We start from the raw sequence: 22,455 nt of genomic DNA, 5'->3' as shown, positions 1-22,455 counted from the left end.
TACACCAGTACACCAGTTCACCAGTACACCAGTACACCAGTACACCAGTACACCAGTACACCAGTACACCCTCACCCTCACCCTAACCCTAACCAGTACACCAGTACACCAGTACACCAGTACACCAGTACACCAGTACACCAGTACACCAGTACACCAGTACACCAGTACACCAGTACACCAGTACACCAGTACACCAGTACACCAGTACACCAGTACACCAGTACACCAGTACACCAGTACACCAGTACACCAGTACACCAGCACACCAGTACACCAGTACACCAGTACACCAGTACACCAGTACACCAGTACACCAGTACACCAGTACACCAGTACACCAGTACACCAGTACACCAGTACACCAGTACACCAGTACACCAGTACACCAGTACACCAGCACACCAGTACACCAGTACACCAGTACACCAGTACACCAGTACACCAGTACACCAGTACACCAGTACACCAGTACACCAGTACACCAGTACACCAGTACACCAGTACACCAGTACACCAGTACACCAGTACACCAGTACACCAGTACACCAGTACACCAGTACACCAGTACACCGTCACGCCCCCGTCCTGTTGGAGAGGGTGTCGCTGTGCAAGGAATCAGTGGAGAAAAAAACCCTAACCCTAACCCTAACCCTAACCCTAACCCTAACCCTAACCCTAACCCTAACCCTAACCCTAACCCTACCCTAACCCTAACCCTAACCCTAACCCTAACCCTAACCCTAACCCTAACCCTAACCCTAACCCTAACCCTAACCCTAACCCTAACCCTAACCCTAACCCTAACCCTAACCCTAACCCTAACCCTAACCCTAACCCTAACCCTAACCCTAACCCTAACCCTAACCCTAACCAGTGCACCAGCGCACCAGTACACCGATACACTCGCCTCCCTGGTGGCGCGCTCTTCAAAGTCTCTGATTCAGCAAACAGGATATCAGAGCTGCAATGCGCGCCCCTTGCGTTCACTGCGTGTAAAGGTGCTGGTCGTTAAGGTGTGTGCGTCCCTGCTTGCGTCTCCGTGTGCCGCTACTGCTGCATCCGCTGCCACTAGTGCTGCTGCCGCTGTCTTCGGGTGTTGTGTCTATTCGCCTTCCGAGCACGGCAGGTACAAGAGAGTGATGGGTGCACGTGCACGCGCCTCTCGCCAGAGCGCTGTCGACTACACCTCGGGGATCCTTGGACACCGACGGGCACTCGTTGCACAGCAGGCGTTTGGACTTCTCGTACTTCACAATCGTCGGGAAGCCGCCCACCATAGCGGCGAAGCGGCGGTCAGGGTCGTCGTCGTTGCGCCGGCTCACCTCACCACCAAGTAGCTTGCCCATGGTGGCCTCGGCGCGCAGCTCGTGGCAGAGGCCCTGCGTCACCGTGATGCCCTCAGTCGGTCTCAGCTCGAGCACGTGGTCCGCAGGGCACACCCTCTCGATGCCCACGCAGTGCACGCGTAGCTCCTCCGTGGTGTCCATCGCCTCGCGCCCCTGAGAGACTCTGGAGCAGCCTCTTGGCCGGCACGCAGCCGCCGCGGTGGATAAGGTCCTCCCTCTTTTTGCAGTAAAGGTGGCGAGGGCAGCGCTGGCGCTTCCCCACAATGAGCTGGTCGCCATTGCGGGTGGTGGTGAGTGTGGGACCGCACTCGCGGAAGTTGCTCCGGTCAACGTCGGTGATGGCCCAGCCCAACAGGTTGTCGCGGATCTCTGTCCCCCTCACGTTCCCTCGTCTTGCAGCCCTTGCGGGCTCCAGCTGGGGAAGGGTCGGAGGCTGAAGTGGTTCGCTGGAAGGAACACCTCCGCTTTGCGTATGGCGTGTTTGATCTGGGCATGGCTCATGGTGAGCTAAAGGGTGAAGGGAAAGAGAGGTGGCGGTGGTGTGTACCTCACTGAGAGCTGTGCGGGCGAGAGAGACGCTCCAGAGCTTCAGCCGTCTCTCTCGAGAGAGAGACGTGACGACCACGCTGAGAACTGAAAAAGTTCAAAAGAGAGGAAAGAGATGGAGAGCGGTCCGAACAAAAAGGAAAGAAGGCGCGTGTGGACGTGTAGTGCACATGCAACGGCTGCAGCGTCAGAGTTGCAATCTCATTTTGCCTCCGCGCGTGACAGCCTGCGAGAGGCAGGGAGTGGTGAATGCCATTGCGGACATGATGTATGTGGGAGTCTATGTGTGGGCGCACGGCCAAACAGAGCAAGGCTGCAAGCAAGCGCCTTGCCCAAGAGAGGCGCAGTAAGCACACGAACATTTCTGTACTACATGCACGAAAAAGCAGCTCTCATATTGCTGCGTATTTCTTTGTTGTCGAAAGAAGAGGGAATGTATCGCTTCATGGTAAGCGCAAATCCTTTTCTTCTCTCGTTGTGGGGAGAGGTGTGGTGGAATTTACTTTACGAGGCATCATCACTGCAGATGCCTCTTACGCGTCAACGAAGAACAGATGAAACAAGAAAAGCTGAAAAGAAGGGAGCAGCATGGCGGCGGCGTAGAGCCGCGGGTTGTCAGGTGCTCAACGACACAGAAACCCGCACACAAAACAACCTGTGGGTTCGTTGAGTAGGCGGTGCCCTTCTCTCTCGTTTCCTTAACATCTTGCACGCCAGTCACCCTGCAAGGGTACAAGTGCGACCTGACAGCTGCGGGGGCCTACCAGCACCGCAGCGAGTCGTTGACGCACACGTGCATGTGTTCCTCCGGACATACAGTGCATACCTCAGCCTGGATGACAAGAGGAAGAGGGCGAAGAGGGAGGGAACAGAGGAGGAGGCCGAAGTAGACACACGCGCCTTCCATCTTGTCCTCTCTGCACGCTCCAGAAAGGGGCAAAAGGATAAAAAGAAAAAAAACACACAAAAAATGACAACACTCGCATCGGCACACGCGATCTGTATCTCCTGTCCACGGTGAAGCCGGGGCAAAACCGCGAAAGGGTCGCCATCATGGTGCGCAGGTGTTTGCTGGTGTGTGTGTTGCGGCAGATCGCTCTAGCGCTCTTCCACTCGTTGCGAATTTCATTGCGGTCACACGGCCGCTGTTTTTCCGCTTTTTCGTGCAGAGGAGTATCCACGGACCTAGTCAGCGGGAAGGAGGGCTGCGGAAGGAGGGCGGGGAGAAGAAACGGAGAAAGGGACGCGCACCATGCCCTTCCTCCCTCTCCGTTTACAGTCACCAATCAAAAGACATACACATTCGAAGTGAAACTAACGGCAAAAAAAAGACGGAGGGAGTCCTGAAGAGACCGGCGAACAGGACCGAGAAACTGGAGTCCTTTTCGTCAGCGAATCCTTTCTGCCATAAAGCAAGAAGCGGACTCCACCCTATCCCCGGGCGTTGTCATGGGCCCATCGCGTCGTTCCAATCAGTCGTAGGCACGGGTCACAGCAATACGCCGGCCCCGTTGTCGCAGCGCAGCCTCTGCCTCACACTCTACCCGCCCCCCTGCCTCGCAGGTCAGGTCGCCTCACAGCCGCTCCCATGGTGCCGGCAGCCACCTGATGCATCCCCCTCGAGGTGGCTCAGGCGCCCCACACCTGCAGGCAGTGCCAGGGCGGGGTGAAGATGCATTGGAGTGGCATTGGCACTGTGCCCATGATGTGGATGGCACACGCGTGTTCGCTGTCTCAGGCCGCTCCAACGCAACGCCGTCCACCACCCCACCGCCGACATCAGCAGCCATGCATCGCTCTGGCATCCTCAACCGCGTGGGTGATTGTCGCTGGCACAACCAGAGGTGGCTTGACATCGACAGGGGTTAAGAGGGCGCCTGGCTTCCCCCCACGCAGAGTCGGGGTACTGAGCCCTGACACCACACACGGAGAGGGGTATCCCTACGTCAGCAGAGCAAACGGAAAGGGAAAACAGGAAGAGCGAAGGCACGCAGACGGGCAGATACATTGAAGAGGAGCGGGGTAATCATCACAGAGGATAAACAAAGGAGGAGAGATGGGGCGTCCGCGCCGAGGTGGTCCCACAGAGAGCTAAAAAAGAGAGAACTCGAGAAAGAAAAAGGAAAGGTGTGGACGAGGAAGAAGAAACACAAAGAACGGAAGAGGAACCGATGGTCTGGTCAGAGCATGATGCGATGATGGTGACGCGCAGCCTTGCCATCACCGTCGCGAGCGCCGGCACGATTTGACAGAACAGCACGCGGCGCAACTGCATCGTCGCTTCTCTTTCCATCTTGCATGCGCGTTTTCTGTATTACGCACCCTTCCCTGTGAAGCTGTAGAACACGCTGATGCCCTCGGACGGGATAACGTAGCGGCACTCTCTCCACGTCTCGCAGAGCATCTCGACAAGGGAGCGACTGTCCGTGACGTAGGCGTCGCCGATGATGTCCTTGATGTGGTGGCGCGTCACCTCGATCGCGTGGTAGAAGGGCATCTGGCTAAAGAGGTGGTGCACAACGTGGGAGTTGTTGATGTAGTGCAGCCACTCATTGATGATGAAGCCGTAGTCGCGGTCGACGGTGGCGATGGCGCCGCGCACAAACGTCCAGTGCGCATGCGTGTAGTGCGGGATGCGCAAGTCAGAGTGCTGGAGGTAGGTGACGTAGAGCAGCCAGAAATTTGTCCAAAGGTACGGCACGACGTACCAGCAAAAGACGTTGTAGGCGCCGTACTGGTAGGTGCAGAGACCCAAGATAAAGAGCGCAGCCACGATGCCGATGTTGGAGAGCACGATGTCGGGCCCGTCGTCCTTGTTGAAGAGCGGCGACGAAGGCTCGAAATGGTTGGTGCGGCGACCGTAGTCTTGACTCGCGATGTTGGCTACGAGGTACGCTGGCCAGCCAAACGTGAAGATGACAAGCATATTCCAGAGCATCACCAGCGGCGTCTCCTCGACCAGGTCGATCACACGCTGCTCCTTGCGTGGTACAAACACCGTGTCCTTGGTGAGGTGGTTTGTGTGCTTGTGGTGGCTGCCATGGCTGATGCGCCAGCTGTGGTACGGGACGAGGATGGCGGAGTCGAGCAGCAGGCCGACGGCGTTGTTCAGCAAGCGGTACGAGCTGAAGGCCTGGTGACCGCACTCGTGTGCGAGCACAAAAATAGCGAAACCGTTGAGGCCCTGTGCTATCCCGAACACGGTCCACGCCGCAAACTTCACGGCGCCGACGACGGTCCAGCTGACGATGTTCGCGCCAGCCACACCATACACAATGCCCCCGAATGCAGAAAGCACCGGCATCACTGCGCGATACATGATGAAGTACAGCGCCAGGACCTGAAAGATGTCGCGGAAGACGTAGCACATGCCCCACACCGCCGAGCGCTCAAAGTACTTGGCGGGGATTTGGTCCTGGATCTGCTTGATGGTAAGCTCCTTCGGCGGCACCACCACGTCCACGTCCTTCTCGCGCCCCGCCTTGAGCACGGATTTCATGGCTGCAAAGAAGGCTGGACCGAGGGAATGTGTGTACGCGTATGGGGGTAGATGTGTGTGGGCTATGCTGATAAGAATGCGGATAGCACGGTGGGGCCCTTCGCCTCTTTTTGCGTGCTTCCTACTTTGTCGTCCGTTGCAGGGGCGTGTGAATGTTGCGGGACCGCAGAGAGCACGCGTGTCTGTATGTGTGTATGTGTCTGTGTTTCCTGTGAGGCTGTGCAACACGTGAGGAAGAGACCCGAAACAAAGAGAGAGGCGATGGGATGATGAAAGGAAATGGAGAAATGGACGCCGCATGTGACGTCGTAGCATTGCTGCTAATACGGCCGCCTGTGGCTCCTCCCCACACATGATCGCTTTTGCGTGTGACCCGTGCCCGCACGCATCAGCAACGCCTTCAAGTGCGTGAGAGAGAAGTGTACCTTACGGGTCTGTGCGTCTGCAGGCGTGGCACAGCCAGAGAACGGGGAGGGCCACGTCTTTTTGTCACCCTCAACCTTCTACGCAGCGCCGCGCAAAAGCCCACTCACTCTCACGCAAGGGGAGCGCTCAGCACTCTGCGGCCGTACCGCCTGCCAGTCGCACGATGTGTGGCATCGCGCGAACGGCACGGTCAACGACACGCCATGATGGCGCACAGAACCGTTTGGTACGCCTTTTCTGTGTGTTCTTTCCTTTGTGCTTACGAAAACGCAGACATCACCAAAGCCAACTTTGCACAACAGAGATGGTGGAGTCTGCGAGGAAGAACGGAAGGTAAGAGAAAGAAAGAGCCGAAGAGAGGCGGGCCTCCGTTACGGTGTCCGCTCGAGTCAAACTAAAGAAAACGCAGAAAAAAAAACAAGTACGGGCACAAAAGAGCCAAGGCAGGCTGAAAGCAGGAGGAGCGAACGGACAAACAGAAAGAAAACGCGTTTGTCCAGCTCGCGGGCACGTGCACAGGGATGCGGCGCGCTCTCCGATACTTCACATACACCGTCAACGTGGGAGTACCTGGAGCCGCCTAAGTCTACGTGCTTGCGTGTACCCGTGTGTGTGCACTGGTAACTGCTGACATTTTGCTCCGTTCTCCTTCACGCCTCGCTTCCATGTAGTTAGGTGGGTGGGAAAAAACGGGGGTAGGGGGTAAGGGTATGGTCCGAAAGCAGTAGTAGTGTGCCTTCGCCCATACAAAGATAGCCCCCCTCCCTACCCGCATAGATCTCCCAATGACGCTGGTACACGTGAACAAACTGAGTCGCTGTAGTTTTCTATCATGTTTGTTCTATTTCTGAGTACACAGTGAGAGTCTCTCCTTCTCTTTTACTGCCCTTCTCAACGCACCGCCGCGTCAGACACACGCAGGCTCCTCCCACTATTGTATTCGTTGTCCACTTATGTGAGAGAGGGCTGCCGCGGCGCACACTTCTTTCGGCTCTCCCCTTTCGACGCCCTCCGATTGCTCCAGTCCAGAACCCGACGCTTTTCCGTCTCTGTCGCGCACGAAACAGCTGCACCGCCAAACAGAGCATACACGCACGAAGAGACATCGCACATGGGCCTGTATGCGTGTCAGTACCGCTTGCGTGTGCACGAAGCAAGCGACAGTCACGAGCGTCCACGTGTAACAATGTGGAGGGGCCGCTGGGTGAGAAGAGTGTGAAATGGTTCACTAGTTCTTTGTGTTGCTGCGTTGCCTCAATCAAGCAGGAGAGGTAAGAAAAGAGTTGCGTAAGTTCATCTTTCCTTGCAGTGTACCAACGTGCACCAATGCCGGTGCTGCCAATGTGATGCAGAGAGAGGAGAAAGAAACACATACATGCGCATACGCAAGCGTGCATTCGGAATAAAAAAGAAATAAAGCAGAGAAGGGGGAGGAGGCGCAGGCAGTGAGAGGAGGGGGAAAAGGGGTGCGCGATATATGAATTCGTATGTGGCTGGTGAAGAAAGGAGACAAAACAAACGAAGAAAAATAAAGGATGTGAAGTCACCGCTGAAAAGACAGAGCCAAAAATACAAAATGGTACTTGAAGGCATGCACACACGCACACACGCACCGGCAGAGATGGAGAGAGAGAAGCGGAGGCAAAATTGCCAACGGAAAGGAGGAGGGCGTAGCATATAAAGGGATAAAAAGACGAGGCGGAAGAGAAGGCATTGCACGTCACTCCTTTCGCTTTCTCCCGTCTCCGCAACGCCCGATGGGCTTCGGCTGTGGTGATGCATTTTAGGGAGAAGCACGAGAGTGAGCCTTGTAGTACACTGCATGGTTCTCCCCCTGGCGGCGGCTTCATCGTTGAGCCCGACCTTAGAGATACACGCATACGCGGCACACGAAGCGAGAAAAGACACGCACAAAATTTGGGAGACAGAAAACACATCAAAATGGAAGTGCTAAAAAGGAGCAACGCGCGTGCGTTACTCCGAAAGACTTGAAACTCTCCTCCGTTTCCTCTTCGTCTCCTCCTGTCAGCACGTGCGACACGTAAACACCTACGTCCATATGAGAGAGAGAGAGCATAGAGAGACGAGCACGCAGTCACTTGTTCAGTGGGGTAGGGGGAAGGGGGTCACGCACTGGGGCAAAAGCAGCACTGCCTTCTCTAGTTGTGCCCACTTCAGCGACGCGAAGCCTCATGAGATGCAACGGTCCCAAGCAAAGGACACTCGTAAAAACAAGACAGAACGTGGAAGAAGGTTGCATATACAAAACGAGAGTACAAGAACGAAAGAGAGAGGGGCAGCGGCGTAGTGCAGGGTCTCCAGGTGCCTGCGGTGCCGGTGCCGCATCATGAGCGCTGTCAGGCACGTTAGCAACAAAGAAAAAGCTGTAGATGTGTATATGTAAGCGTGTATGTGTGGTGCACTTGAATAAGCGGTACAGCAAGCACACGTAGAAGGCGAAAAAAAAAAACAGGAAATTAAGAGGCCACGACACACACGCACATGCACGGCGCGCATACCGCATCGCCGACGACTACTGCTGCCCCTCCGAATCTGGCAGCGATTTGGGCTGGGGCTTGGCGTGTGCGTTTGACGTTGCGTGAAACTTGTTGAGCCACTTCTGGAAGATGGACAGGCCCTCGACATCCTTCGGGTCGATCGGGTCGCAGATGCGGGTGCCGGGAATGAGCACAACCACTAGCGGAATGGCGATAAGCGGCGTGATGAAGTGGCCGGAGATGAGCAGCCAGCGCAGGTTGCTGAAGTCACACGGCGGGCTGGAGGAGAGTGGCCACACCGTTTCCATCAGAATTGCGCCAATCGTGGACGACGTCGATGCACCCATGTTGCTGAAGCTCGCCAAAATTGCAAACATCGTGCTCTCGTACCCCTTCGGACAGAGGCGCGAGATAAGCATGTTCAGTGGCATGAAGTTCAGCATGTAGCACACCTCGTACACGATAGCATCACCCATGATGTACATGGCGTGGTCCGGGATGCCGATGTACAAGTTCCAGCGTTCGACAATGATGATGTCAAAGACGCTCGCAAGAACCTGGACAAGAGTGGTGCAAATTAGCGTGACGCGGTAGCTCTGCTTCGAGAAGACGCGCGCAAACAGGTACACACCAAACACGCCGGCAGCGTTGCCAATGACGGCGCCGACAGTGTTGTAGAATGTCTGAGAGAAGTGTGGCCCGTCCGGCAGGCAGCTGGCATCCGACATGTAGAAGTTGTCCGTCCCGCCGGAGATGAGGATGTAGGACACCTGCTGGAACCACCCGAAGAAGTTGGCCTTCATGATCGTCATAGGGATGCAGAGGAAGCCGGTCGCGCACAGGATAACCGAGATGCCGACGCAGCCGTAGAGCAGCTGGTAGGTTGTACCCATGATGTTAAGCACCGTCAGCGCAATGACGCCAGCCGTCATGATGACGCCGTAGACGGCAACAGAGATGTTGCGAGAGACGATCTCCTTGTTCACTCCAAAGATGCCGCACATGCAACGTGTCTCGACAAAGTCGTACTCGGCCACGTCATCGTCAAGCTCGCCAAAGTTCACCAGCTCCGTGTTGCTGTTCTGCAGGGAGGGCTCGTGATACAGCACGGTAGGCTTCGTCTTGCTCTTGCCCATGGTGATGTCGTGCACCCCCACGCCCTCCTTGATCGGCTCCGAGTCCGTCTCCTGCATCTGAGCCTCCTGTTTCAGCAAAAAGATGTAGTCCTCCTTGCGTTCGATCAGGTTCTTCTTCTCGCCATACCAGTTGAAGATGAAAAAGAAAACGCAGAAGGCCTGCAGGCCTGCGGAGAGGAAGATGCCGATGGTGGGGCGGCCCGAGTCGGAAAGCGGCCCTTGAATGGCCGACGCGAGGATCGCACCCACCATGATAAGCGCCCAGATCCACGAGATCAGGTCGGCACCAGGAATGGGGTGGCGCTTGATAAGGCGACTGTAGTGACCCTCTGACAGCACATCGATGTTTGCAATACAGAAGACCGAGATGAAAATCATAGCACCCGCAATGCCAGCGCTCGACGGCTTGAACGGCAGAACGCCGTACACGATAGCGCACACCGCACCGGCAATACATGACAAGGCCATGTACCACCGCTTCGTGTAGCCGAAGAAGGCGAACGTGTCACTCAAGATGGCTGTCAGCGGCTTGATGGAGAAGCCCAAGGAGCCAATGCCGGAGATGCGCTGGTACACCGCCGTGGTGACGCCGTACTTCTTCATGAACATGGCGTACCTGGAAGAGTTGAGCAGCGTCCTCGCCAGACCTTTGCTGAGAATGTACACGATGCCAAGTGACATCACACACTTCGGCCCAAACGGCACCACTGCTGTTCCAAAGATGGGGATGTAGCGCATGAACGGGGAAGCGTCGAAGAGCGCGGCGGTGTCCGGGTGCACGTAGCCCTTGCCCTCCTCCGTCAGCTGCTCCTGGGGCGGCGTTGCGTAAGGCACGTCAGCGCCGCTGGCGACGTTTCCGGTCTGCTGACCAACGGTCATGGTCGCTTGGTGAGTGTGTGTGTGTGTGTGTGTGTGGAGGAGTGGGCGTACAAGGAAGACGCCAGGTCGTGGGAGAAGAGAGGAGCGGGCAAACACTTCGATTGCAGTCGTGGCAGGCGAGTGGGTGGATGAAAACTTGTATGAGTCTTAGCGAAAGAAAAGCAAAAGGGTGGGCAGTGTGTTCGTGTTTTTTGCCGTTATATCTGTCAGAGAACAAAGAGGGGAGCAGGTTTGCGCAGAGGGAAAAAAAGAAGACGCAAGGATTACGTTGAGGGAGTGAGAGCGCTTCAAAAAAGGAAAAGGATCATACCGGCAGCAGCAGCATAGCCGGGGAGAGCGAGGCGTGTATGCAGCTGCGCATTTAGCTCACGCGCACACCGTGTAGCCGTGCTGCACACTCGAAGGTGCATCAGATCACGGTTGAAACAAATGAAAGAGGTGGCCTACTCGGGACACAGGCAGTCGCCTCACGTCCCCGACTCGTCGAGAAGGTGGGCGGGCTCATGTGCGCACGTGGAAGCGCTTGCCCGAAGACAAGCAGACTAGAAGAAACCAGCACGCGTCTTTTTCTGCGCAGCTCTTTGCCGGTAGGTCACTGGGCTTCATTAAGGCTCTCAGGAAGAAGAAAACACTTGGGAGTCACCAAGGGCAACAGTTTCTGCAACATGTCAGACAACGTTTGGATGTTTTGTCCTCTCTTCGCACAGCTGCGCAGTCACTGCCTAAAGTCCTTTCTCGTCAGGGAGACGTGAACATCTACCTCTCAAGTCTCACACGGCCTCCTTGCTTTGCTCTCCCCTGAAAAGAGTTGATTACAGGAGTAAAACACGGGTTTTTTCTTTGGACTGCTTCCTTTATGATCTCACTTTTAAAAGAGGTGCACCGCAACGAAGAGTCTTGCTCATCATACGAGAGTACATCAGAGCAAAACGGGGCGCCCACACACAAAGAGTCAACTGGAGTGTAAGAAGCAAATAAAGAAAACGAGTCAAATGATGTATATGACGACCTATTGCTTTCGACTGTCCAGGCATCTTTGAGCGAAAGGAGAGGGGGGGTACGCGCGCAAATGAATGATAGCCTGCTGATGGTTTTCCTTTCCGAGTGCAACTTTCCGGCGACAAGCGAGATGGGAAGATGAAGAAATGAAACAGAGAGAGGCATGGGAAGAGGGGAACAGGTAAAAAAAAAAATATAGACGAGCAAAGAAGCTACGAAAAGGACAAGAAAGCGAAAGAGGAAGGCTTTACTGCACGTCTTAAGATGCCTCGTTTTTCGCGTTCTTGCTGCCTCATGGTGGCTTGAGGTTTGGGGTTATTCTCTCTTTTTTCAATGGGAGTGCAGCGCCGTGAGCTACAAAAGAATGAGCAGCAACACACAGAAAACAAAGAAACGCGCTACGCTGAAAACGTTAAAAAACACGCACACACACGCACAAGCGCACGCAAGAGCTAACAGTCGCCAAACGAGAAAAAAAGACGAAGATGAGGCATGAATGGAGAAACAAATGAGTCGAAACAAACAAGTCAGTGGGTTACATTGAAATACATGAACAAGAGACCGAAGCAACATCCTTTACAGCGACTGAGGGAGGGAGGGAGGGAGAGAGACGGGATTAAAAGGAGATCAGTCAACCTTGCACAATGAAAGTCGCACTTCTGGAAAAAGGTGTGTGTGTGTGTGTGATAAATGTGTGTGCACAGCTGCGTGTCCGTCGTAGGTGCCTTCGAGCGTGGACAACTGTTCATGTACCTTGAAAACTCATAATACGGCAAAAAACACAAGCACACACGCACACACGCACCTCACATACAGCAGAAAGTACACACATGAGGCAATCTCAAATTGGCATGAAGCAAAGAGGGGAAAAAGAAGGTGTCTGGCGAGCAGCGGGGCTTTGCAAATAGTTCAGCACCAGAAACTACGAAGTGATACCGGCAAAAAGAAGGGGGAAATACTTTTCTCACGACGTAAACATTTAACTGCCACATTCAGGAGCGCACGCAAACAGAGATCTACATGGCAGGGGCGCTAGCACCCTGGGCAAAGAACATGGCCGAGATAATGGCGGTGATCACGAGAGTAAACACCCAGCCACCGTACATCTTCAGCACCATGAGCCAGCGGATGTTCAGGAAGCCAACATCGACGATGCTGACGGCGATGACACCACCAGTGATGCAGTGAGTGGACGAGACGGGAATGCCATAGCCGGAGGCGAACGACACGACGAGCGCGGCCGACAGCTCCGCAGAGAAGCCGCGGCTCGGCGTGATGACAGTCAGATCCTCACCCATCAGACGCATCAGCCGGATACCGAAGGTGGAGAGACCCAAAACAAGACCGGCACCACCGAGGCACAGCACCCAGATCGGAACAGAGGAGCTCTTCTCCACACCGCCCGTCTGGTACACCTGGTAGATGGCGGCAAGCGGGCCGACGGCGTTACTGACATCGCTCGCGCCGTGGGCAAAGGAGGCGCAGATGGCGGTGAACACCTGCAGGTAGCGAAACACGCGCTCGGCACGCCATTCGTACTGCTGGACCTGAAGGCCGCTGGCACCAGTGACCTGGCGCTCCTCCGATTGCTCTGAGTCGGAGGCCTCCGATTGGCTAACAACGTCGCCAGTGACCTCACGAGCCTTGTGCACGTCCTCGTCGTTGAGCGGTTTGCGCTGAGTTGATCCCTCCGTCGTGCTCGGACGCTCGTCAGACGCAGCGAAGGCATGCGCCTCGTCACGAGCAACCAAGCGCTTCAGAAGGGGAATGAAGGCGCACGAGAGCACGCCAGCGCCGGCGCCAATGCACGCAGCCACCCAGGCAGCTTTGCCCACCGACCACTTGAGGCGCTTCGACGCGCCCTTGAAGAGCACGAAGAAAGACTCCAGGAAGAAGGCAATGGCCACAACAACGGGCAGGGTGTACATCGCGCGCTTCACACAGTTCTTAGGGCGAAGCACGAGGAAGCGAACCAGGCTGTAGATGATAGCCGATACAGCGCCGGTGAGCACAGGCGAAATGAACCAGGAGGCGACAATCGGGGCCACACCGCTGAAGAACGGGAAGTCGTCCTTCCTCTTCGCCCAGCTCACCGCACCACCGCCGCCGTAGACCAGCGCGAAGCCGATCACGCCACCGCAGATGCTGTGTGTCGACGACACGGGAAGACGCAGCCACGTGGCAATCGCCAGCCAGCAGAAGGCGGCGCCACAGGCGCAAAGCATACCGTACATGAAGACATATGGCTGTTTCGCGAAATCCTTGGGGTCGGCAACCCCACTGGAGATGGTCGACGTCACCTCACCACCGAGCGTCACCGCACCGCCAAATTCGCAAACAGAGGCTACGATGACAATCTGCGTGAGGGTGAGAATGCGCGCACCATACGTGGTACCAAAGGCGTTGGCCAAATCGTTCATGCCCACACCGGCGCCGGTGAGGAACGAAACGAAGCCGCCCACGATGACGATCCACAAATAGGGGTTGACATTCGCCATTTTCGTGGTACTGGCGTTGATCTGTTTAGGTTCCCGAAAAGGTGGGCGGAGAAGAGGAGCCTGGAGTTGAAGGGGAGACGAAGAGATAAGGATTGAATAACAAATGAATGTAGCCGTATAGCCTTGGTTCAGCTGAAGAGGATGGCAGGGAGGGGAAAGGTGAGTGAGTACGCGTCTGAAGAAGAGCACAAAGCAGAACACTAAAGAAAAGGGGGCGAGATGACTCAAAACGGTAAAGAGAGAGAACGTTATATGAAGAAATAGAAAGGATTATCAAGTGAAACAGTCAGGGTGATAAAGAGGAGAGACAGGAAAAGAGAGCGAAGAGAACGGCAGCTTTTGGAGTTGAGGATCGATGGAAAACGTTGATGCGTGTGTTGCCCAGTCGAGTATAGCAGGGGCGGTGGTAAAAGAGGCGAGCGCATCCGTTGCGGTGCATCGTTCGCGCATATGTGGAGAGCAGGGTGAGAACAAGAGAGAGATGGTGCACAAGGGGGAGGTGTATGATCACATTTCTATTCACAGACAAGTAGCGCGCGAGAGGGAGGGAGCGGGACAAGGTCGAAAAACATGAAACGCCACAAGTTCCTCTGGCTCGGTTGATGCTCATTACGGAAGTGAGACGGCTTGTGGTGAGGGGTAGGGACCTCGCCACGAGCCACAGGACCTCACTTCTCCCTCCCTTCACAAACAGTTGTGGGGGGCACACTCGAGACTCTCTGAGAAAGAGAATGAAGAAGGGCCTTGGCAGCACGCCTGCGAGAGGACAAGGGATCTGAGGAAGGAAGAAAGCATCTCACGGCACTTCAGCACCATCTAAGTGCCGGCTATGTCAGTAGTGACTGCTTTCTTTCGTTCACCCTCTTTGTTGAGATTCATTTTGTTCTCTGTGCACAAGGGGTGACACCGTGCTGCCGTGCCTGCCTTTCTCTTTTGGTCTCCTCTTATTCGGCCTTGTCCGCGATTCGACCAGCCGCGACATTGTCCTAGAGTGGTCTAGAGGGGGAGCATGAAGGAACAGGCAAGCACGAAGAAGAGGGTGTGCTCCGGTACGTCATCGCAGAATAATAGTTGCTCAGACGCAGAGAGAGAGAGAGAGACAGAGATGTCGACGCAAGCCATCACAGAAACAAAAGCAGATGCAAAAAAAAAGATATACAAAGTCCCAAAACAGACAAGAGCAAACACAGAGCAAAACTTTTCTTTTTTAGCCAGTCCCCGTTCTCATACCGTATGATCTGACCTCCACCCTACCCCCGGCCCGTCACAGCGTCCCCATCGCGTGGTGCCATGCAGCAGCAGACAAGTGCTACCGCAATGCCCACGTGGGCACCGCAGCACAGCCTCTGCCTCACACTCTACCCGCCCCTGCCTCGCAGGTCAGGTCGCCTCACAGCCGCTCCCATGGTGCCGGCAGCCACCTGATGCATCCCCCTCGAGGTGGCTCAGGCGCCCCACACCTGCAGGCAGTGCCAGGGCGGGGTGAAGATGCATTGGAGTGGCATTGGCACTGTGCCCATGATGTGGATGGCACACGCGTGTTCGCTGTCTCAGGCCGCTCCAACGCAACGCCGTCCACCACCCCACCGCCGACATCAGCAGCCATGCATCGCTCTGGCATCCTCAACCGCGTGGGTGATTGTCGCTGGCACAACCAGAGGTGGCTTGACATCGACAGGGGTTAAGAGGGTGCATGGCTTCCCCTCACGCAGAGTCGGGGTACTGAGCCCTGACACCACACACGGAGAGGTGTATCCTCACATCATCAGGAGCATAGAGCAGTCAAAAAAAAAAACGAGAGACATTCGTGAGGCACCAAATAACTCTCAGCCACACAGTGCACGTCGACAGAGTGAAGTAAAAAGGGTGGCGAAGGGTAGTGATGGCGCTGGTTAGGTAAACTAGTTTAAAAAGATTGCCGGCGGCAGGCACAGCTGATCACGAAAGTAGTAGGGGCGGTAGTGATGGCGCGGACAGAACCGATAAAAATGGGAGAAGACTACAGAAAGCACCGACAATGTGAAAGTAATGGGCAGCGGAAAGTGAGTAGGAAGGCTGGGAATCCGATGGCCTAGAAGATCATTCGGCCAACGATGTTACCATATCCATCGAACGGGTAGTCAATGGTGATGCGGCCCTCGTGGGTGTCGCCAAGACCGCTGTACAGGTCGCACTTGCCATCGTTGCGCATGACGATGCCGGAGGCGAAAACGCAGTCCTCGAGGGTCGGTAGCTTTGCCGGGCAGGGTGGATAGCACGACTTTGTTCCAATCACATGCTCGGTTTCCAGCTGGCGTGTCTCGGCGTCAAAAATGAAGGAGATATTGATGTATACCGTGAGCGGCTCCCCAGATGGTTTTGTGTCGTTGTACGCGAAGTGGCCGATGCAGCCAATTTTACCGCTCGATAACAGATACGCCTGGTTCACGCCGCCCCACGTCCCTGGCTTGATGAAATCGATCGCCTTCGCCGCTGCGATGACCTCCGTTGTTAGGTGGTCAATGGTGTCGACCGTGGAGAATCCTACGTATACTTCCGCCTTCGTTCGAACGCGCGAGAAGACGCCGAGACGGCCATCTTGAAGCGGAACCACGCGAATATCCTTCATGTAGTCAGGGCCTGTCGTGAAGTAGTTCAACTCCACCGGCGTGCCACGGTAGAAGTAGCCGTAGTAGCTGAGGATCTCGTTGCCGTTCTTGCGAACGCGCGTGCCGCCGAAGATCATCTCCCCTTTCACATTTTGAATGTACGGGTCCTCCAACTCCCAGCTGAGCTCCGGCACCGCCGTGAACTCATCCTTGCCCGTCTCCTCGAAGAGCCGCACATGCGAAGCGGCCCAAATATCGCGCTTTTCAACGCGGCCGTAGATGTGCGTCTTGCCCTTGTAGGAGAAGGGGACGGAGCAGTTGTACACGTCATAGCCGTCAACACCTTTGAAAGTGAGCAGCACGCTCTCGTAGACACGCTTGTTGGCCTCGAATGACGCCTTGAGAGCCTTCAACGACATCTGCACACTCTGCACTAGAGAGAAGTGTGTATGGAGGAAGAGAGGACAGCAAGTGCGTAGTTGTGTATGTATGTGTGTGTGTACGTGCACGAGCGTAATGGCAAGCCCCAGACAGTGGAATAGACACACAGTGCCGGTGATCGGACAGATCGCGGACACACTAAGGACGAAGAGGGGGGAGGTGGCGAGTGCGTAGAACGACAGAAGCGAGAAGTCCACAAAACAAAGAGGGAAGAGAGACAAAGAGGGCCCAGCAGTAACTAAAAGGAAAGGTGGAAGAAGCTGAGAGGGAGGGAGCGGATTCTGGGTCTGGGGTTGCCTGCCGTATTGTCGAAACAACGCGTACGAGGACACCTCTGAGAGCAGAGGAGGGCGCAAAGGTTTGGAAAAAGGCGCCCACAGGAGAAACACGAAAAAGCGTGTGCCATGGAAGCAAAGAGAGAAGTAGAGTTCAATGTTGATGCCGATATCTGCGTGGCTGACGTTTGGAGAGTGAACAAGCGGGTTTAGGAGCGGCTGCGTGTGCCCTTGAACTCATTCATCCCTCACAAAGGGCGTGTACTGCGTCACTGCAACGAAACCGCGTACATCCTGCGTGCGCGTGCCATATGCGTCGGGCTGTGGAAGAGGACGATCCGTGAGAACCTTCCTCTCAGCAGCACATGGGCAAAGGTAGGGGTGAAGTACATTACACCGCCTCTTGTAAGTGTCTCCGTATGCTGGCTGGCCACCTCTTCTACCATATATCTCCCTGCGTTGTTCAAAATGAATCCATCTAGTGGAAGAATCGTAAGAGTCGATCGGCGCGTGTGTGCGTCTTCGTTTGTTTGCGTTTTGTGCGCGGGTGTGTCGGTGCGTGCGTTTGTGCGTATGTGCGTATGTTTGGATTTCGAGATGGAACATACAAACGGGCGATCCAGAGATACACAGAGAAAGACGCACACCGGCACACAGACCACACAGAAACAGGCAGGCTGGGAGAGAGAGCTAGCTCAACGAAAATATGGATGGACAAGAAATACTGGCATCGCACCAAAAGCAAATCAGGATGAAACCCGAGAGGAAGAGAGCGACAGAGCAAGACGAAGCTAACGAAGAAGATCAACAGAAGAAGACACATGCACGCAGGGAAAGGAAGCACACAGAAGCACGCAACACCGCTCACAGCAGCACACACGGATGGAGAAAAGAGACGGGCTCAGACAGAGATGGAGACCAGCAAAAAAAAATACACGACAGAACAACAGGCCGCGCGCACATACATACACAGAGACACAGGCACACACTCAGGTACACAGAGGCACACCAATACACACACACGTGTATAGAGAAGCGAAATAAAAGACAGTGCACCGCAACCGTGTGTAGAAGTGTGCTCGTGGTGTCCAATTTGGCTGCACATCGAAAGGAAAGCGGACGAGCGAGATAGAAGGGAAAAGGTGTAAAGGCTGCAACGCACCACTCCGTCGCATGCGCTTTGCCTCGATTGCAACAACAAGTCATGATGGGGGTTTGCATGAACTACACCGCCACCCACAAGCACACACATCCAGTCGGCACGAAGATCCTTGGCGAATCGTCGTGCGGTAGCTTGAACTTTATGCAACGCCGCCTCCACGACCTCAGAAGAGGCGCTACACGAGCCGCAACAACAGCCACGTCGTATACCCTCACGCTTTCCAGAAAGACAACAGGGCCGCTCAAAGAGTCGCCGTTTGTGGCGTGTCCATCTCGTCCTGCTCTCGCTGTAGTAAGGGCGTGCGCTGCAGCTTCGGAGAGATGTATAGGGTGAGGCGGTGTCGCGCACTGCCCCAGACATCCAGCTACCCACCAACTCTCTGCTTACGGCTGCACTCACTCCCGCGCGAGAAGAAAGAGCCGAGGCCTTATCTTTTCGTGCGTTTTTGTTTCGTTGAGAGCGAGGACGTGTGGGTACATTTGTTTGAGTTTGTGTGTGTGGGTGGGTGTCTTTGAGCGAAGATCAGAGGTGAGCATACGGGTGTGCGTACGAGTAGACCCTACTAAAATTAGCTATAGAGCAAGAGAACGAGCACGCACGCACGGGCACACATGTAAAGCTGTCTCAAGGGAAAGAAGCAAGAGGAAGGGGAAGTCGCCAGCACGCCATTGAGCACAAAAAAAAAGCGCGTGTGGGATCTCTATGTCAACGTTGAACCAGAAGCAAAAGAGAAACAAGAGGAAGAAAGAGAACACGTACACGCCCCCTGTGGTGGAGCATTCTTTGGTGAGTTTGGGGAACGTGCATATGAGTTTGTGTATCTTGGCCCGTTTGCATGTGAGTGTGTGTGTGTGTGGGTGTGTGTGTGGGTGAGTGGGTGAGAGGGTGCTCAAAACGAGAGCTGATCAACGACTGCACCACATCCCTCGAACGGGTAGTCAATGGTGATGCGACCCTCACAGGTGTCGCCCAGCCCGCTGTACAGGTCGCACTTGCCATCGTTGCGCATGACGATGCCGGAGGAAAAGGCGCAGTCTATGAGCTTCTCTGTCTTGACAGGGTAATCCGGATAGCAGCTACGGGTGCCAATGATGCGCTCCATCTCTGCTTGCTTCGTCTCAGGGTCCAGAACGAAGGAGTAGTTCAGATAAACCGACGTCGGGCGGTCCTTGTCGTCCTTGCTGTTGTAGCTGTAGTGTGCGATGCACCCAACCTTGCCGGAGGTGAGAAGGTACGCCTGATTCACGCCGCCCCAAGCACCGGCGTGAAGGACATTAAGCGGCTCTGCCTCATTAATCACCTTTTGTGTCAACTCGCTCAGGTCGTCGATGATGGTGAAGCCGATGCAGGTGTAGACATCCGTCTTGGGACGGGAAAAAACGCCTATGCTGCCATTCGCCAGCTCCACACAGCGAATGTCCTTCATGTTGTCGGGGCCTGTCGTGAAGTAGAGACCCTGCTCGATCCCGCCACGGAAGAAGTCGCAGTAGTAGCTTAAGAGGCGGTCGCTGACCTTGCGAACGCGTGTGCCGCCGAAGAGGGCTTCACCCTTCACCCTGGACACGAAGGGGTCCTCCAACAACCACGTCATCCCGTCCGGCACCGCCGTGAACTCATCCTTGCCCGTCTCCTCGAAGAGCCGCACATGCGAAGCGGCCCAAATATCGCGCTTTTCAACGCGGCCGTAGATGTGCGTCTTGCCCTTGTAGGAGAAGGGGACGGAGCAGTTGTACACGTCATAGCCGTCAACACCTTTGAAAGTGAGCAGCACGCTCTCGTAGACACGCTTGTTGGCCTCGAACGCCTTTTTGGCCTCACGAACCACCTGGGGCGAGCTCATCTTGCCGGCCGACTCAAATGTCCGTGTGAGTGAAAGAGAGAGGGGGCAATAGGAACAGCTTCGACTATCTTGGCGTGCCGGTGAGGATAGAGGGGGCGATACACGTTAGTAAAAACGGTAGCCAAAGAAGAAAAGGGGGGAAACATGCACAGAGGAAAGGGAAAGAGAGAGACGAGACCTATGCAAGTTTATGTATGGTTGATTGTCTTCGATGATGTATGTGTTTGCCCAACGCTACAAAAACAAGAACCCGCTGAACGGCCCAAGGAAAGCACGGGAGATACTGAAACGAGGAAGTGAGGCGAGAGAAGAGAGGGTGTGAGATGAGGGAAGCGAATATGCACAGGGTGTATGCGGGTGTGCGCGTGGGTATGGATATTTGTAGGCGTGGCCTGAATCGGCTCCCTGGTGGGCTGCCACCGCCAGTGAAGCGATATAGGGTACGAGTATGGAAGAGAGAAAAGGGAACAGTGGTGGTACACGTGGCGGAGAGGAGGGGGAGGTGTGAAGTTGGGTGTGTGGCTCGCAAGAGCCGTCACCAAGTGCAGTCCTGTGAGTGAGTAATCGAGGCGTCACGCGCTGACGTAATGAGTTGGGGCAGAATGAGCACGCAGACCTGCATGGAGGAGCCCTTGGTGTTCCACCACCGCGGCGGCGAGCAGGGGGTGGACACAGACAAACATGAGCACTTGAAAGTTGGGAAAAAGGGGGCTGCAATTTCACTGGAGAAGAGGAAGGAGTAGCTATACTCAGCCAGTCTTACGAGGAGCTAGATGAAAAGGAAACGCCACACCGGCACAAATGCGGAATCACAGCAGAAAAATGGGAGAAATGCGCAGCAAACAATAAAGTGTTGGAGGGGGAGGCCAATGAAGCCATCCAATGACGCTCAGGGGGGAGAGTAAGACAAGCACACATACAAACACCGTCAATGCAAACGAAGGGAAAGAAAGAGGATCAGCGAGATACGAAGGACGGGGTGCTCACCGACGTTCGTGTCCCAGCCTCTAAAACACCAAATCATTCACAACGGTGCCGTACCCCTCGAACGGGTAGTCAATGGTGATGCGACCCTCGTGGGTGTCGCCAAGACCGCTGTACAGGTCGCACTTGCCATCGTTGCGCATGACGATGCCGGAGGCGAACGCGCGGTCGGCAACCGATGGCGACTTTGATGGGCAGTCGGGAAAGCATCCTCTCGTCCCGATTAGCTGAAAGCCGTGCGTATCGTTCGTTTTCGGGTCGTAGACAAAGGATGTGATGCAGCACACGTTGCGCTGCTCCCTGTTCGCGTCCTTGTCAAGGTAGCTGTGGTGGCAGATGCAGCCTATGTTCCCGCTGGAGAGCAGATACGCCTGGTTGACGCCGCCCCAAGCGTCCAGGAAGGGGGCATTATTGATGGGCTTCGCCTCAGCAATCACCTCGCGCGTAACTTCATTAAGAGAGTTAACGGTGGTGAAGCCGATCAGGCAGGAGCTCTCCGTCTTGTGGTGGGAGAAGATGCCGATGGTGCCGTCGGCAAGTTGCACAATGCGGATGCTCCTCATGAGATCAGGCCCCGTGGTGTAATATGTGAGTAGCTGTGGCATGCCGTGGTAAAAGTCGCAGAAGTAGCCCGTCACATTACCGCCGCTTTTGATGACTTGAGTGCCGCCGAAAAACAGGCTGCCCTGCACCTTTGAAACGAAGGGGTCCTCCAACTGGTATGTGAGCTGGTCCGGTACGGCAGTGTATTCGTCCTTCCCCGTCTCCACAAAGAGGCGCACCCGCGAATCCGACGACTTCTCCCGCCGCTCAAATCGACCAAAGAGGTGGTGCTTGCCCTTATACTGAAACAGGAGAGAGCAGTTGTACACGTCATATCCGTCAACGCCCTTGAACGTGAGGAGAGAACTCTCGTAAATATTCTTGCTCACCTCAAAAGCAAGGCGCATCTCTTTGAAGAACATCTTGCTGCTGCTCAGAAGCGACTGAGAGCACAGGAAAAAGGCGCAATGAGACTGCGTTGAGTCGTCGACGAGGGCCTCTCACCAGAAACACTGGGAGAGTGAGAAATCGAAGAGAATAGCGTGCCGAAGTGCGTGTATGTGTGTGTGTACCCGCATAAGAGTGGGTGTGTACTGATCTCTGAGCGGCTATCAAAAACAGACAAGCGCACGAGTAGGTCGAGGACGAAAAAGTAGAAACGGTTCCACGAACAGGTGAAAACTTGAAGCTGCACCGAGATAAAGAAAGACACGGGCGAGATCAGCAAAAGCTCTCACTTGTCCATCCTCTCATACCGCATGATCTGACCTCCACCCTACCCCCGGCCCGTCA

At 55.2% G+C, this 22,455-nt stretch overlaps 6 protein-coding genes across 6 annotated transcripts; all 6 read right to left on the bottom strand.

Moving 5' to 3' along the window:
• Nucleotides 1–4,209: 4,209 nt before the first annotated feature.
• LINJ_10_1460 (putative fatty acid desaturase) lies at nucleotides 4,210–5,394 on the bottom strand (the record flags this gene model as incomplete). The annotated part of the gene is made up of 1 exon (XM_001463751.1): nucleotides 4,210–5,394. The coding sequence occupies one exon, from the start codon at nucleotides 5,392–5,394 to the stop codon at nucleotides 4,210–4,212; it is 1,185 nt and encodes a 394-aa protein (XP_001463788.1).
• A 2,959-nt stretch (nucleotides 5,395–8,353) lies between these two features.
• LINJ_10_1450 (putative pteridine transporter) lies at nucleotides 8,354–10,333 on the bottom strand (the record flags this gene model as incomplete). Its single annotated transcript, XM_001463750.1, has 1 exon — nucleotides 8,354–10,333. One exon carries the CDS (start codon nucleotides 10,331–10,333, stop codon nucleotides 8,354–8,356), a length of 1,980 nt encoding a protein of 659 aa, XP_001463787.1.
• Nucleotides 10,334–12,348: 2,015 nt separating this feature from the next.
• On the bottom strand, nucleotides 12,349–13,830 carry LINJ_10_1440 (phosphate-Repressible Phosphate Permease-like protein; the record flags this gene model as incomplete). Its single annotated transcript, XM_001463749.1, has 1 exon — nucleotides 12,349–13,830. One exon carries the CDS (start codon nucleotides 13,828–13,830, stop codon nucleotides 12,349–12,351), a length of 1,482 nt encoding a protein of 493 aa, XP_001463786.1.
• A 2,071-nt stretch (nucleotides 13,831–15,901) lies between these two features.
• On the bottom strand, nucleotides 15,902–16,837 carry LINJ_10_1430 (conserved hypothetical protein; the record flags this gene model as incomplete). The annotated part of the gene is made up of 1 exon (XM_001463748.1): nucleotides 15,902–16,837. One exon carries the CDS (start codon nucleotides 16,835–16,837, stop codon nucleotides 15,902–15,904), a length of 936 nt encoding a protein of 311 aa, XP_001463785.1.
• Nucleotides 16,838–19,185: 2,348 nt separating this feature from the next.
• On the bottom strand, nucleotides 19,186–20,136 carry LINJ_10_1420 (conserved hypothetical protein; the record flags this gene model as incomplete). Its single annotated transcript, XM_001463747.1, has 1 exon — nucleotides 19,186–20,136. The coding sequence occupies one exon, from the start codon at nucleotides 20,134–20,136 to the stop codon at nucleotides 19,186–19,188; it is 951 nt and encodes a 316-aa protein (XP_001463784.1).
• A 1,007-nt stretch (nucleotides 20,137–21,143) lies between these two features.
• On the bottom strand, nucleotides 21,144–22,085 carry LINJ_10_1410 (conserved hypothetical protein; the record flags this gene model as incomplete). The annotated part of the gene is made up of 1 exon (XM_001463746.1): nucleotides 21,144–22,085. One exon carries the CDS (start codon nucleotides 22,083–22,085, stop codon nucleotides 21,144–21,146), a length of 942 nt encoding a protein of 313 aa, XP_001463783.1.
• Between the last annotated feature and the right edge of the window lie 370 nt (nucleotides 22,086–22,455).

The sequence above is a fragment of the Leishmania infantum genome, chromosome 10 (assembly GCF_000002875.2).
Source record: "Leishmania infantum JPCM5 genome chromosome 10".
In the NCBI taxonomy this organism is placed as follows: Eukaryota; Euglenozoa; class Kinetoplastea; order Trypanosomatida; family Trypanosomatidae; genus Leishmania; species Leishmania infantum.
The sequence above is the reverse complement of the archived record's forward strand: the minus strand, read 5'-3'. Positions and strand labels throughout refer to the sequence as shown.